Source organism: Sus scrofa, chromosome 13, assembly GCF_000003025.6.
Source record: "Sus scrofa isolate TJ Tabasco breed Duroc chromosome 13, Sscrofa11.1, whole genome shotgun sequence".
In the NCBI taxonomy this organism is placed as follows: Eukaryota; Metazoa; Chordata; class Mammalia; order Artiodactyla; family Suidae; genus Sus; species Sus scrofa.
In genome coordinates this window covers 130374503-130388227 of record NC_010455.5, presented here as the reverse complement: position 1 = coordinate 130388227, position 13725 = coordinate 130374503, and the positions used below count along the sequence as shown (strand labels likewise).

Sequence of the window (13725 nt, the reverse complement as noted above, 5' to 3'; positions counted from 1 at the left end):
CAGGAATGCCGGATCCTTAACTCACTGAGCAAGGCCAGGAATCAAACTCGCATCCTCGTAGATACTAGTTGGGTTCATTACCACTGAGCCACCACAGGAACTCCTGCACATGATTTTCAAACATCTTTGGATAAAACTTCTCTTCCCTGACTGTCCTTCCTTGTTCAAGAAAAGGCCTTACTGACTTCAGTGACTCTCAGAGGATCTTGCTGAGACCTGTGATGTGAGCGTATGTTATTTTTAAATGAGTGACCTGGATAACAGCAGAAACTTTAATTTTCATTGCACAACTTGTCTATATCTGCAGCTTGTAATTACATGAAAAAGAAACCTGCAATAAGAGGTTCAAAATTGAAGTTTGTTTTTAAAAGAATCTGAGCGTTTCTCCTCCATTATGGATAAATCTATTTTGAAAAGTTGTTAGATTTTGTTACTGGTAAAATATTTTCAAAAATTCAAACTAAAGGGGCTCACGTCATGGTTCAGTCATTAACGAACTCGACTAGGATCCATGAGGACTCGGGTTCAATCCCTGACCTCACTCAGTGGGTTAGGGATCTGGTGTTGCCCTGAGCTGTGGTAGAGGTTGCAGACGCGGCTCAGATCTGGCATTGCTGTGGCTGTGGTGTAGGCCAGCAGCTGTAGCTCTGATTCGACCCCTAGCCTGGGAACTTCCATATGCCTCAGGTGTGGCCCTAAAAAGCCAAAAAAAAAAAAAAACTAAATAAGAATGATGATTTGTGGATGTGGCTCTGTGTGCTTAAAATAAATATGTTTCTACTATATCACACTCTGTGTGCTTGACATTGTCTCCACTGAAATTAAGCGAGTTCTAAGTAAGCTGTATTGTAATATGTTGTAGAAATGGAAGAAAAAATTCTGTAATAAAGAAATGATATCATCTTGACTGCCACTAAGGTCCATGCAAGTGACCCAAATGCTATTTTTGTACCTGCAGGTTTTAAATCCATTCTACGTGTTTCAAGCTTTTACCCTAACTTTGTGGCTGTCTCAAGGTTACATCGAATATGCAACGGCCATCATCATCTTGTCTGTCATCTCCATTGTCTTAACTGTGTATGATTTGCGACAGGTAAGAACAGAAATCACAGTTGGAGTCTATTTGGCTTCTGGCTGTACAAGAAGAAAAACCTATCACAATTCCACTGAAAGCAAAGACTTACTTTGTTAAACATAAATCATAACAAAGGAAAAAGCAAGGGCTTAACTAAATATGGGGTCTCTGGAGGAGGGCTTCAGGAATACCAGGCAGATTTAAATGTCTTTGCAAACTCTGATCATCAACTGAAGGCATGAATACTATGTTTAAAAGGACTCTGAGGCCAAATCTGAGTTTGGGGGAAAGAAAATTGTGATGGATTAATGATGACGTCATAATACCTTTCTGTCCTCTTACCATCATTGTTCATCTCATAGCCATTTACAAATCTTCCTTTCAAAGAAAAACAGTCTTATAAATGGTATAGCAACATGTTCGGAAATGGAATCTAGCTGAATATTACTTTTAAATCCACAGCGCCTCCATGTCTCAGTTCCCCACAGCATCTTTCTAGAAAATGTTCTGCTCCTTTGCTTAAGATTCATAAGATTAAATTACAAGGCAACCTCCAAAAGGTGTCTCACTGTATTTGTTCCGTACTTTTGAAAACTGGACCATGACTTTGGCATTTTAGACACAGGGACCAGGGGCCCCTGGGTCAACCTGTTAACTCTTTTAAACTGTTGAAACTACCTAGTCTCAAGTTCATTTAGAGGAGAGGAACCTAAGATACAGGGAGCTTGTTCAGGTCATAAAGTGGGTTTGTGACAGAGTCAGGGCTTCTGGCTCCTCGTCAATTAAATTCTATTGCACATACAGTATTTCCTTAGCAGAAAGCCCTTTCCAAAGAGACACAGAGCTTGAGAAGAAAGTCAGACCTGCACGTGTGAGGAGAGATGCCTTTTAACTGCCTGTAAATTCTGGGCACATGTCAGTAAGGCAGCCGTGGAGGCGTTTAAACAAGCCCAACTGAAAGAGATCTACTCTATTTCAGTCACTCAGCAAATATTAGGTCTAAGATTGGCTTTTTAATCTGGTTTTAAATCCTATAAATTTTGAATGAAGCATTTGATTAAAAATCATGAAGGAAAGGCAGTATATATCTAAAGAGTTAGAAAACAGGACCTGAAAATGAAAAGTTGCATGAATGGAGACTCTTTGAGCTAGAGGATGACTAGAAGGGCTTTGTTTTGTTTACTTGGTTTTTTTGTTTTGTTTTGTTTTTGTTATCCTTTTTTTTTTCTGCTTTTTTAAAAATGAGCACCCAAGTGTGTTTCTTCATGAACCACTTTAAATCACAAAAATATTAACAGTGACTAGTAATCTGCCTTTGATGATGGCAATTCCTTTCTGTCTGGCAGCCAAGTCAGGGGGAAGAGTGACTGTCTTTCTAGATTTGAATAAAGCAGGAAACTAAACACCAGGAAAATAAAAGATCTTCCACATTCTGCTCAGCCACAGTAGAAAACAAATTATAGTGTCCCAAACTTTTACCCATGTCATTTGATAGAGGTATGAAACATGAGGCCCCAAATCAAATTTCTACATCTTAGGTTTTGAGAAATCTTTGCTTTAATAGAATATCTAAGCTACTCATATGCTTTCCGGCTGATGTTAAAGATCAGAGAATAAACTTCTTCTCCCATGTGCTTCATTCTATTGGGAAGACATATACACACAGTCCCCTGACTATATTATCACAACTCATTTCAGTGTTCCAAGGAAAAGTACAGAACCATCTGAGGACTTTGGCAGGGAGATATTATCTAGTCCAGTAACAATCTTCTCCTAGCTACTCCTGTTTGTGTAACTTGATATCTTAATAGTCAGCTTCCTCATGTATAAAATGTGTGTGTGTGTGTGTGCGTGCGCGCGCGCGCGCGCACGCATGCTTGCAGTGTTATAGTTTAGAGATGTAAATGAAACAATGCATTTGAAGTACTTGTGTTCCTGGTACATAGTAGGCACTCATCAAATGTTACTTCTTGGTATCATGGATATGGATGTTGCTGTTTTTACTACTATTCCTGGAGTGGGGAAATTAGGCAATGGAAAGATGGGAGGGGCACAGAGATTGAAGGGAGGAGCTCTAACCCAAGCCAGGAAGTCGCACAGGAACAACCCCCAGGACAGGGCTCCTAATGGCCCCTGACCACTAGCTCATTCACTGTGTGACTCTGGGAACTCTTTTCCTCTCCCTGGACGCGCTATCCTCGGTTGTAAATGGTGGAGGTTAAATTCAGGTCCTACCTTTTTAGGATTCTATCAGGGCCTTTTTAGTATATTGTCAGAGCCACCAGTAAGGGACAGAAAATGAGCCCTTGAAAACTTTAAAACACTAATGAGCAAATTTCTGGCCACTGGGAATGTGGGAGCTTGTGTTATAGACTGGAGTCAGTCCCTATAGGACCCTACTAATGTGGCACTGGCTAGCCAGATAAACTACTCAATCAAAATGTAGACAAATAATAGACATTTTAAAAAACTTCCTTAATCACAAGAAACATCTGTTATAAATATGTTGCAAGAGCTCATGGAACCCAAGGACATAAAGAACAGATGGCTTTACCAAGAACTGGACCCAGGAACTTGGGTTACTTTTCCCATCTTCTTATTCTCTGACAGGTAGGGAACGAGGTACACATAGCTGGGGGCAAGTGCTCCATCCCTACTTTTCTTCTCTGAAAACTGGGTGCCCCCAGAACTCTAGCAGCCTATAACTGGCTTGTTCCATGTGGCTTTCTCCCTCCAGTGGCACAGCCAGTTGGAACAGGGGGCACCTGCTCTCATAGAAGCCAATCTATCAACAGGAATGATGGTGACATATCTTTTTGCCTGAGATCCTGGAATAAGGTCTTGTAGCTGCTGGTCATGCTCTATTAGGAAGGTGATCTGAGAAATGATGTATAGCTAGGACCTGGGCTGCCACCCTTGATGTCTATGGAAGGACAAGCAAAGAAAAACAAAAACTTCTGCAGAGAAAGAGAGAAAACGTGTGAACCAAATACACAGCAAGACACGGATGAGCAATACGCAGTCCATCAGAGTCACTGTAACCTGTTCCTCACAGCACTTCCTGTTCCTGTTCCTTTTCAGAGGTCTTGGGAGACTTGGCTGCACTTCCCACCTGGGGTTCATAAGACATCTCTGAATCCTCACAGATTCTCATCCTCTGCTAAAACCAGCTTAATACATTTCTGCTCCTTGCAATCAGTTTGTCCTAAGGAAATATGGTGCTACTCCTTGATAGACTGCATCCCCTAGAGTGTTTCCACCTAGTTTCCCAACTTAGATATTGCCTTTGTCCTATGCATTATTCATCTGTATCTTCATGACACATTTCAGCCTTTTTAAAAATTCCTTTACAATGCCCATTCCCTCATTTGGAACTCAGGTATATCCTTCTTTAAGGAAACCCCAAACAAATTTAGAAATTCCTGTGTAGGAGAAGAGGAAGAATTATAGAAAGAGTTAGGTTTGATTCTAAAGTCTAGAGGCCAATGAATGTTTCAGTAAGAGAATTACTTGAGATTCCTGAGCTCCTGAACTCCTGACCTATTAAACCAGAATATTCAGTATAATAACAGGAATTTGCTTTTTTTTAATAGTTTCATAACAGGTGATTATGATGCATTCTAAAGGCTTAAATAATAGCTGTTACAAAAGAATCCACCAAAGGACCAATTTAAGCACCAAGACCCCAAATACACCTATTTATTTATTTATCTATTAATGGCATCAACAGTTGAACCTATTTTGCACTCTTTTCACTCTATAAACTGCATAGAAATACAAGTTTATATGGAGACGTACTTACATATTCATTAATTTGTTTTATCAAAAGAGAATTGTTTCATGTACATTAATATGGAACTTGCATTTTTCACTTTGCAATATATATAATGGCCATCCACCATTATAAATAATTCTAAATCATGTTTAAAACTAATGGGTGTGATATTCTATGTTTTATAATTTATTCAACTATTCTCTTATTTATAGAAAAGAAGGGGTTTCTTCTCCAATTTTTGTCACCACAAATATGTTGAATTTAACTACAATATAGGGTATCCTTACATATTAGTGTTTTCATTTCTTTTTTCTTTTTTAGCAAAGCAACCAAATGCCAGGTTGATGAATCAAAAAATATGTTTATTTTGGATGTTAATAAATACTGTAATATTATTTATTTTTCCCAAATGAAGTAATTCATTCTCCTATCAGCAACATATGAGACTATCTATTTTCCCAGGTCCTCACCAGCATTAGGTGTTATATCTTGACATTTAGAATTTTCAATCTGTAGTTCCCATCGTGGCGCAGTGGTTAACGAAGCTGACTAGGAACCATGAGGTTGCGGGTTCGGTCCCTACCCTTGCTCAGTGGGTTAACGATCCGGCGTTGCCATGAGCTGTGGTCCAGCTCCGATTGGACCCCTAGCCTGGGAATCTCCATATGCTGCGGGAGCAGCCCAAGAAATAGCAAAAAGACAAAAAAAAAATTAAAAAAATAAAATTTTCAATCTGATATTTTTTTTAAAATTGCATCTCATTGATGCTTTAATATATAGTTCCTTGATTATCAGTGAGATTAGACATATTTTCCTTTGCCTAAAAAAGATCCGCATTTTTTAATTAACTGCCTCTTTATACCCATAATATATGTGAAAAAATTTATTTTTTAATATTTTTCGCTTGACTTTGACTTTTTCAGATTTTGTTTTTAAAAATGTCTATTTAAACATGCCCTTTTTTTTAAACTCTATGGTTTCTGGGTTTCTTATTTTGCTTATAAATGTTCTCCTGTTCCAGACTTAGGTATTCTGTTTTTTCTGCTTGTGCTCTACTTAATATTTATTTTAAAATCCTTAATGGAATTTAAACATTCAGATTTTACATTTTAAAAAATCCCTGAGTGCCATTACTCAAAACGATGACTGGCATGAGAATTTCAGTCTTCATGGCATTATTGCAAAGAAAGACTTCTTTGAAATGAAGATACTAATCACATTAGCAGTGAGCATTTTGTTAGTAAAAGGTTATCTGACCCAACCTGCAAGGCATCTTATAACGCTATGCAAAATGAGCCAGTTTCCTGAAACTGTATCTTTGCAGTTTCAATCACAAGTCCTCAACAATCAATATCTGCTTAGCACTTTACAGTTTGCAGTAAGCTCTGACATATATAATGAATGTGCTTGGGTGAGGCTTGGCAAACTATGAAATGGTAACATATGATATTTCCTGCCGCCATCTGTGAGAGAGGGGCGGGGTCGTCAGGGAGGTAAAGCACAGCTCACACTCACCCGGGAACAGCATTTGTAGACCTTAGTTTCAGGTTTCTCCTGACTCCAAGTCAGGTCTCTGTCCCATTGAGCAAAACCTCAAAGTAACCTGGGAGCTTCCTGTTGGAAATGATTATTTGATAATTTGATAACAAAAAGCAGATTTAGGGAGGAGGAAAGGAAAAAGGAGCATCTACTGCCATCTTCAAACCATGCTAGAAAATTACATGCTTTTGTAAATTGCAAGAGGGGAGGTGTTGGAAGTGGAATAAGGTGTCTTCTGGCATCCACTCTAACCCCAAATCAAGTCACATAGAGAGAAGTTACCTTGCCTAAGCTAAGAAACTCCCTACTGCAGTCCGTTTCTTTCTTATTTATTTATTTATTTTGCTTTTCAGGGCCGCACCTGTGGCATATGGAAGTTCCCAGACTAGGGGTCGAATTGGAGCTACTGCTGATGGTTTATGCCACAGCCACAGCAATGACAGATCCTTAAACCACTGAGACAGGCCAAGGATTGAACCCACATGCTCATGGATACTAGTCAGGCTCATTTGCACTGAGCCACACCAGGAACTCGCTGAGTCCATGTCTAACCAGTTTGGTGCAAGCATAAGTGGAAACCTCGGCACTCACCTGTCTTTCCATTGAACTGTATTTCACACTCCGTGGCTGCTGGCAATAGCACAGACTGTATCTGGCCCGTAGCACTCTGCCTCATTCAGGACTGAGCTGGGATCAAGAGACACCTGAGTTAGTGCCCTTATTACTCATCTCTGCAGGAAATCCAGCCACTGCAAACAGAGGGACACACAGCAAGAGACGCCAAATAATAGCAATATGCAAATTAGTTTTGGAAACTGATCCTGGTCTCACTGAACAGGAACTGGAGGAATCAGAGGGGGCCTAATGAAAATCAGGCAGTGAGCTTCGAAATCATGAAAAGCATCACAACGCTGGCTTTCTCCTAGCTGTTTGGTTGTCATAGAAACCTGTGTTTGTAGAGTTTCTGAGTACATTAGCTCAAAGAGGATGCTTACATTATCCCACTGTGGTGGTGTTGAGAGAAGAAGAATAATTCAGTTCAATTAAATAAGCATTTTCTGAGGACCTACTATGTGATACATTATAGAGGATGCATAGATGAATACATAGTCTTATCTTTGAACCTCCTATTTTGCAGGGTAGACCCAACAAGAAAACAGACAGCTGTAATGGAATGGGATCTATACACTAAAACAGGTGGAAATACAGGGAACAGAACAATTAATTCTTCCTGGGGGTGTTAGGGATGGAGGTGACATTTGAGCAGGGCTTTATGTGAAGGACTTAGAAAGAGTTGACTAATAAAAAACTGGGGTGAACCTTCTAGGGAATAGCTTGAGCAAAGGCATGGAAGCATGGCCATTTGTGCAGAATGCTAAGTCTGATAAACAAATCCAGCTTTATGCCATAATGAGTTTTGAGAGTTACAGTCAAGCATTATTAACTCAAACTTCACCACTTCCAAATGTGTTATCATCCTCTTAAGCAAAGTTGGAATTGTATGTCATTGACAAAGAGAGTTTGCCAAACAAGAAAATAAAGAAATTTATAAGGAGGAATGTTTATTTTCTTAAAGGACGAAAGTTATTTTCAAGCACTTTTAGAGAACAAATTCATCAACAGAAAAGATTTTAGAGTCCAGTGAACCTGGTTTTATTGTTGATTTCTTCTGGCCACACCCACAACATGCAGAAGTTGCCTGGCCAGGGACTAAACCCAAGCCACAGCGATGACAACACCAGATCCTAACCCACTGAGCCACCAGGGAACTCCTATTGTTGATTTTAATACTTAGTAAGTAAATGATTGTAGGCAAGTTACTCTAACATTTTCAAGCCCCTGTAGGTTTCTTTCTTTATTTGTTTTCTTGTTTTTGTTTTGTTATATGTACGAGGGAGGTAATAATATTTTCGTCATAGGGTTATTTTGAGGATTAAAAAAAAAAAAACTCAAGCCATATATTCCAAGTGCCTAAAATAGCACTTAACACATAGTGGCTGTATAAAGTTCTAAACTGTTTAAAAGTAATAAATTGAATCATCTGTTAGACCCTGGGTATTTTTTCTGTGAAGCCTTGGGAGTTTTAAGTTAATCTCTTATAAGCAAAATAAATCAGTATCATGTCATTTTAGAGGTTTAAGGGAATTTGAAAATGATCCAATTCAATGTTGCCGGTTTACAGAGGAAATAACTAACTTATAAGGTGAAATGTCTTGTATACACGTACTTGGCAGGTTAGCAGGTACTAAGCAGGCACCACTTAGGAATCCTGACTGAATCCAGTGTTCTTGCTATCAAACCACTTTCTCACTGTTACCCGTCGTTAAAATGAATGTCCCAGCAGGCAGCCCCAGGAAGTCAAGTGAGGACAATGAATATGTGCCTAACAGTAACATCACTTCTTCCACTCAATTGGTCCAAATGATTGAGGTTTGGCTTTTCATGCAAAACTGAAGGAAATAATAAATTGTTCCATGTAAATATTAACACCGAACTCATTATGTTCTCTCAAGAGGAAAGTTGCATAATTGTGTGTAATGCTTGTCTAAGCCCAGTGACATTTGTAACATTAAAAATCATCAACAAAACAGATAAAAATAATTTACTCTAACACCTGGAAGAAAAAGTGCTATATTTGAATTACGTTAAGCTGTGTTTAAGTACTGCTGACAATATTCAGACTGCTTCTACTTAGAGGCATCCACATAATTGACATCCGTACAGAGAGGGGGCAGTGCCTTCCAGGGATGTGCCAGTTGGTCCCGCATCATGCGCCCTCTGCCTGATGGCACTCCTGACAGTCAGTGTAAAGAGCTAGGTGGACCACATCCCTTCTCATTCTGTTTCCTGTCCCCTGGGTCATCTCAGGGGATGCCACCTCCATTTCTCTAGGCTGCTTCCGTTTACTCTGCTTTGCATAGGGTCGTATGTCAGTGCGTTCTGCCTCAAGTGAAACATTCCAGCTGATGAAATCAGACAACATTTTTTTTTTTTTTTTGTCTTTTGTCTTTTTGTTGTTGTTGTTGTTATTGTTGCTATTTCTTGGGCCGCTCCCGCGGCATACGGAGGTTCCCAGGCTAGGGGTTGAATCAGAGCTGTAGCCACCGGCCTATGCCAGAGCCACAGCAACGCGGAATCCGAGCCGCGTCTGCAACCTACACCACAGCTCACGGCAACGCCGGATCGTTAACCCACTGAGCAAGGGCAGGGATTGAACCCGCAACCTCATGGTTCCTAGTCGGATTCGTTAAGCACTGCGCCACGACGGGAACTCCAGACAACTTTTTTTTTAAAACAACTTTCTTATTAATCATCAGTGCTCACTGGGCTCTTACTACAGTAATGAGTATTATTGAAAGGATGAAAATAAAATAAGCATGGGAGTTCCCATTGTGGCTCATCTGGTTAAGAACCTGACATAGGGTCCGTGAGGATACAGGTTTGATCCCTGGCCTCATTCAGTGTGTTAAGGATCCAGCATTGTCATGAGCTGTGGTACAGGTCATGGATGGGGCTCAGATCTGGTGTTGCTGTGGCTGTGGTGTAGGCTGGCAGAGGAAGCGCCGATTCGACCCCTAGCCTGGGAACTTCCATATACCAAAGCTGTGGCCCTTGAAAGAAAAAAATTAAAAATTAAAAAAATAAGACAAGAATGAACTAAATTAAAACAACCACATAAAATAAGTACTGTTATTGTCTCCACCTTCAGATGAGGAAAGGAAAGTTAAACAGGCTAAAATAACTCATAAGCGATAGCACTAGGATTCCAAGCAGAGCAGCGCGAGTCCAGTCTGCAGAATTATCCAACGTGAAAATCCCACCAGTGTATAAAGAAGATGATGGCTGTTCCACATACAATCAAAATATAACCTAAATATTCATAGGCTGTTACAGATCAAATTCAGGTTTGTTGTTTTACAGATGGGGCAACAGAGACACAGAGAAGGAGAGTCACCTCTTTGTGGTCCCATTGCTTTTCCCCAGTCTAATTGTGTGTTCTCAGGAAGTTAAGCCATGGTTCCTTACCTTGGGGTAGTGGCTGTGCATTATTTTTCCCAGGATTGGAATAGCATTAAAATAATGAGTATATTTGCTGTTGTAAGTAGGAAGTTGTGTGAGGTGGGGGTGGGGGCAAGGAAGCAGGAGCATGGAAAGTTGAACTTGAATCTTTTTCCACAATCAATTTGGCTGTGACAGCAGACTCAGCACTTACGGTATTGCAATCAGGTGGTTTTTGCAGTGTGGATGATCTAATATTTAAACATTGACTTTAAATTTGTAGCAATCAGTTAAGCTGCACAAACTTGTGGAGGATCACAACAAAGTCCAGGTTACAATCAGTGTAAAAGGCCAAGGTAAGTGATGTGTTTCATTATCTTCAGCATCGTACTATTCAGAGTGGAGTCAGTCTCATTTGTTTTGATTATTAGTCAAGGAGAAAAAGTCTTTTCTGATTAAACCAAGGGCTGGGGCTAAGGTGAGGCAAACAAGGCATTATAGATGCAAAGTTTAAGGAGGCAAGTTCATGAGAATGCTGGCCTGCACCTGTGGGATCCTGCGAGTGAGCCCCTCCTTGAATTTTGTACCCCAGATGCCTGGCATGCCTCACGCTCAGCCCTAATTGAACCTTTCTATCTAATGTCTGGTTTATTTCAAATTCCCTCTGTCCTCCATACTTCCCTCCCTGAAATGCTGCTGGGTTAGCCTTCTTAAGGCGTTTTGATTTGCCTAACTATCCCAGATAGACCCATACATTTGAAATGCATCCCATACATTTCAATCTGTTATCCGGAACCCAGGCTTGAGTGAGGCTTATAGATGTCTAGTTGGATATTTGGCATGTGCCATGAGCCAGCCTGGAGGGGGTGGCCATGGCTTTCAGCAAGGAGTGAGGAGCTGCACTCCAGGGCAGCAGAAATTCTCTGGAGTGTTTGCACAGGCCCCAGTCCAAGGATAAAGGGTGCTACAGGGAGCCAGAACTCAATGAAAGAGAGTAAGCAGCAGCAAAGGGGCACTCCTCCTTTGCCCAAGGCTCTTGAGTGTCTTCTGTAGGCAGAGCACTGTCCCAGGTACTGGGATCAAAATGGGACCTTGTTGCTGAGCAAATCCTTTGTTATGGCCAAGCATCCACTCCCTCATCCTGATTCCCTGGGCACCTGCAGTTGAGTGGAAAGGGGCTGGAGCAGGTGAGCATGCAGGGTAGTTCTTGGTCAACAGGTTGATAAGAGATCTCAGTCACTTTTATTCTTAAGTAAAAGCAGGAAAATTTCAGCTAGTCATGAAGACGTTGCTGTTGTGCAGGTTTACAGGAGCTGGAATCCCGTCTCTTGGTTCCCGGAGATATTCTTATTCTTTCAGGAAAATCTTCATTGCCCTGCGATGCTGTTCTGATTGATGGGAGCTGTGTGGTGAATGAAGGCATGCTCACAGGTAGGCAGTTGTCATGGAGCTTCCTCTTTCGATCCAAGAGCCAGGCCAAATTAGGAAAGTACCTGCTTTGTACCAATGCTGAAACATTGAAATGTAGTGAGAGAGACACACCCAGACTTTTCACGAAGATGGAAACAATACAGGCAAAATAGAAAAAGTTTGAGAATATAAGAATCTGGAGTTCCCTTCATGGCTCAGCAGTTTACAAATCTGGCTAGCATCCATGAGGACACAGGTCCAATCCCTGGCCTTGCTCAGTGGGTTAAGGATCTGGCATTGCTGAGAGCTATGGTGTAGGTCACAGATGCAGCTTGGATCCTGCGTTGCTATGGCTGTGGTATAGGCTGGCAGCTGCAGCTCTGATTCAACCCCTAACCTCGGAACCTCCATAAGCCGTGGATGCATTCCTAAAAAACAAAAAAAAAATAAATAAATAAAACAAAACAAAAAGAATCAAGCCCCAATACACAGAAAACCTGAAGAAAAGACTAATAGAGCAGGGGCTTCATTAATGAGTGGGATGAATAGGGTGCTTTGATTTCAGAGGATGGTAAGAGAGCCATGCTGTTTGATGCACCATCTCTATAAATATGAGAATGGTTTATTCACTTGTCCAACCAAACGCAGGCTAACAGCCACCTCACAATTGGCAGGGCATAGAGATTTTAGCCAGCCCTGTACTCTGCAATTGGAAAACAGAGCCCCAGCCTTCACCGGGAAGGAGATTGAGTTGAACCTTCCAGAAAGACAATGTAACAGTTCTGTTCTTTAGAATCATGTTTTCAAGTTGATCTCACCGAGCAGAAAAATGGTTTTCTGGTTACTACATAAACTGTCCTTGTCCTCATTTGAACTTTGTGCTGTCTGTTTGAATTTGTGTAATTAGTAAGGCACCATTGAGGAAATATTCTTTAGGCAAGAAAGAAAATATGCAGAGCATCTTAATGAAAGTAGGAGAGACTAGATGGAAACTCAAAAAGAAGAAATTATTTGTCTTTTGTGCTTACAAATTGTTTCATTTTTCTGTTTTCAAAGGTGTCAAGACAGAAAAAAAACACAGACGCGCAAAGATTTTTTAACATCACCTAAATATAAAGAGAGTCATTCTCTATTCCTAAATTGTTCAACATAAGCAGATTCCCCATTAAAAATGGGTCGGCTTAATTTAAAATTGAGAAGAGCAAATGTAGTAAACATAAATATGTTCAGTATAATTACAAAATACCCCTTTAATGTGTTAAAATCTAACTGCCTTGTAATGGTGGCAATGAGGATTTGCATACTGATCATATCTTCATCTGGAATATTTCCATAGTACTCCAAGTGCAAACAGCAGACCCAAGAAAACCATGCTTTTCACTCAGAGGCTGCAACTATCTCGCGTTCCCAGCAGGAGAATGGCATCTCTCAAGGCGACAGAGAGCGTGGCAGAGAGAAAACAGGGGACTTATTCCCCTGGGTCTCCTTACCTGCGGGACAGTTCTTACCCTGATTCTCAGGAAAACTCAGAGAATCCCAGAGAATTAGGAATGGCATCAGTGCTGCCTTTGAACAAAGTTGACCTAAAAGGGCCTTAAATGGTCAGTGGCTTTTCTGAGGGGTTGTTTGAAGAAAAATAAAGTCACCAGCAGTAATATCTATAAAAGCTAAGTACTGATAAAGTGAATTTTAGAGATAGACACACATAATGGAAATACATCTATTCCTTTCTCATTAATTAATTTTTTTTTTAAATAGGGCCATACCCACAGCATGTGGAAGTTCCCAGGCTAGGGGTCAGATTGGAGCTGCAGCTGCCAGCCTACGCCATGGCCACAGCAATGCTGGATCCAAGCTGCATTTGTGACCTACACCACAGTTCACTGGATCCTTAATCCACTGAGTGGGGCCAGGGATTGAACCTGAG

General features: G+C 40.7%; 1 protein-coding gene across 3 annotated transcripts in view; it reads left to right on the top strand.

The window, feature by feature from the left end:
* The window catches only part of ATP13A5 (ATPase 13A5), a 113861-nt gene that overhangs the window by 32315 nt on the left and 67821 nt on the right, over window positions 1-13725 (top strand). For 2 of the 3 annotated variants that reach the window (XM_021070061.1, XM_005670077.3), the window contains 3 exons: window positions 959-1093; window positions 10672-10744; window positions 11691-11819. In XM_021070061.1, coding sequence (XP_020925720.1) covers window positions 959-1093; window positions 10672-10744; window positions 11691-11819 — 337 coding nt within the window. The remainder of the gene's footprint in view (window positions 1-958; window positions 1094-10671; window positions 10745-11690; window positions 11820-13725) is intronic. The other variant, XM_021070060.1, reaches the window with a different exon arrangement.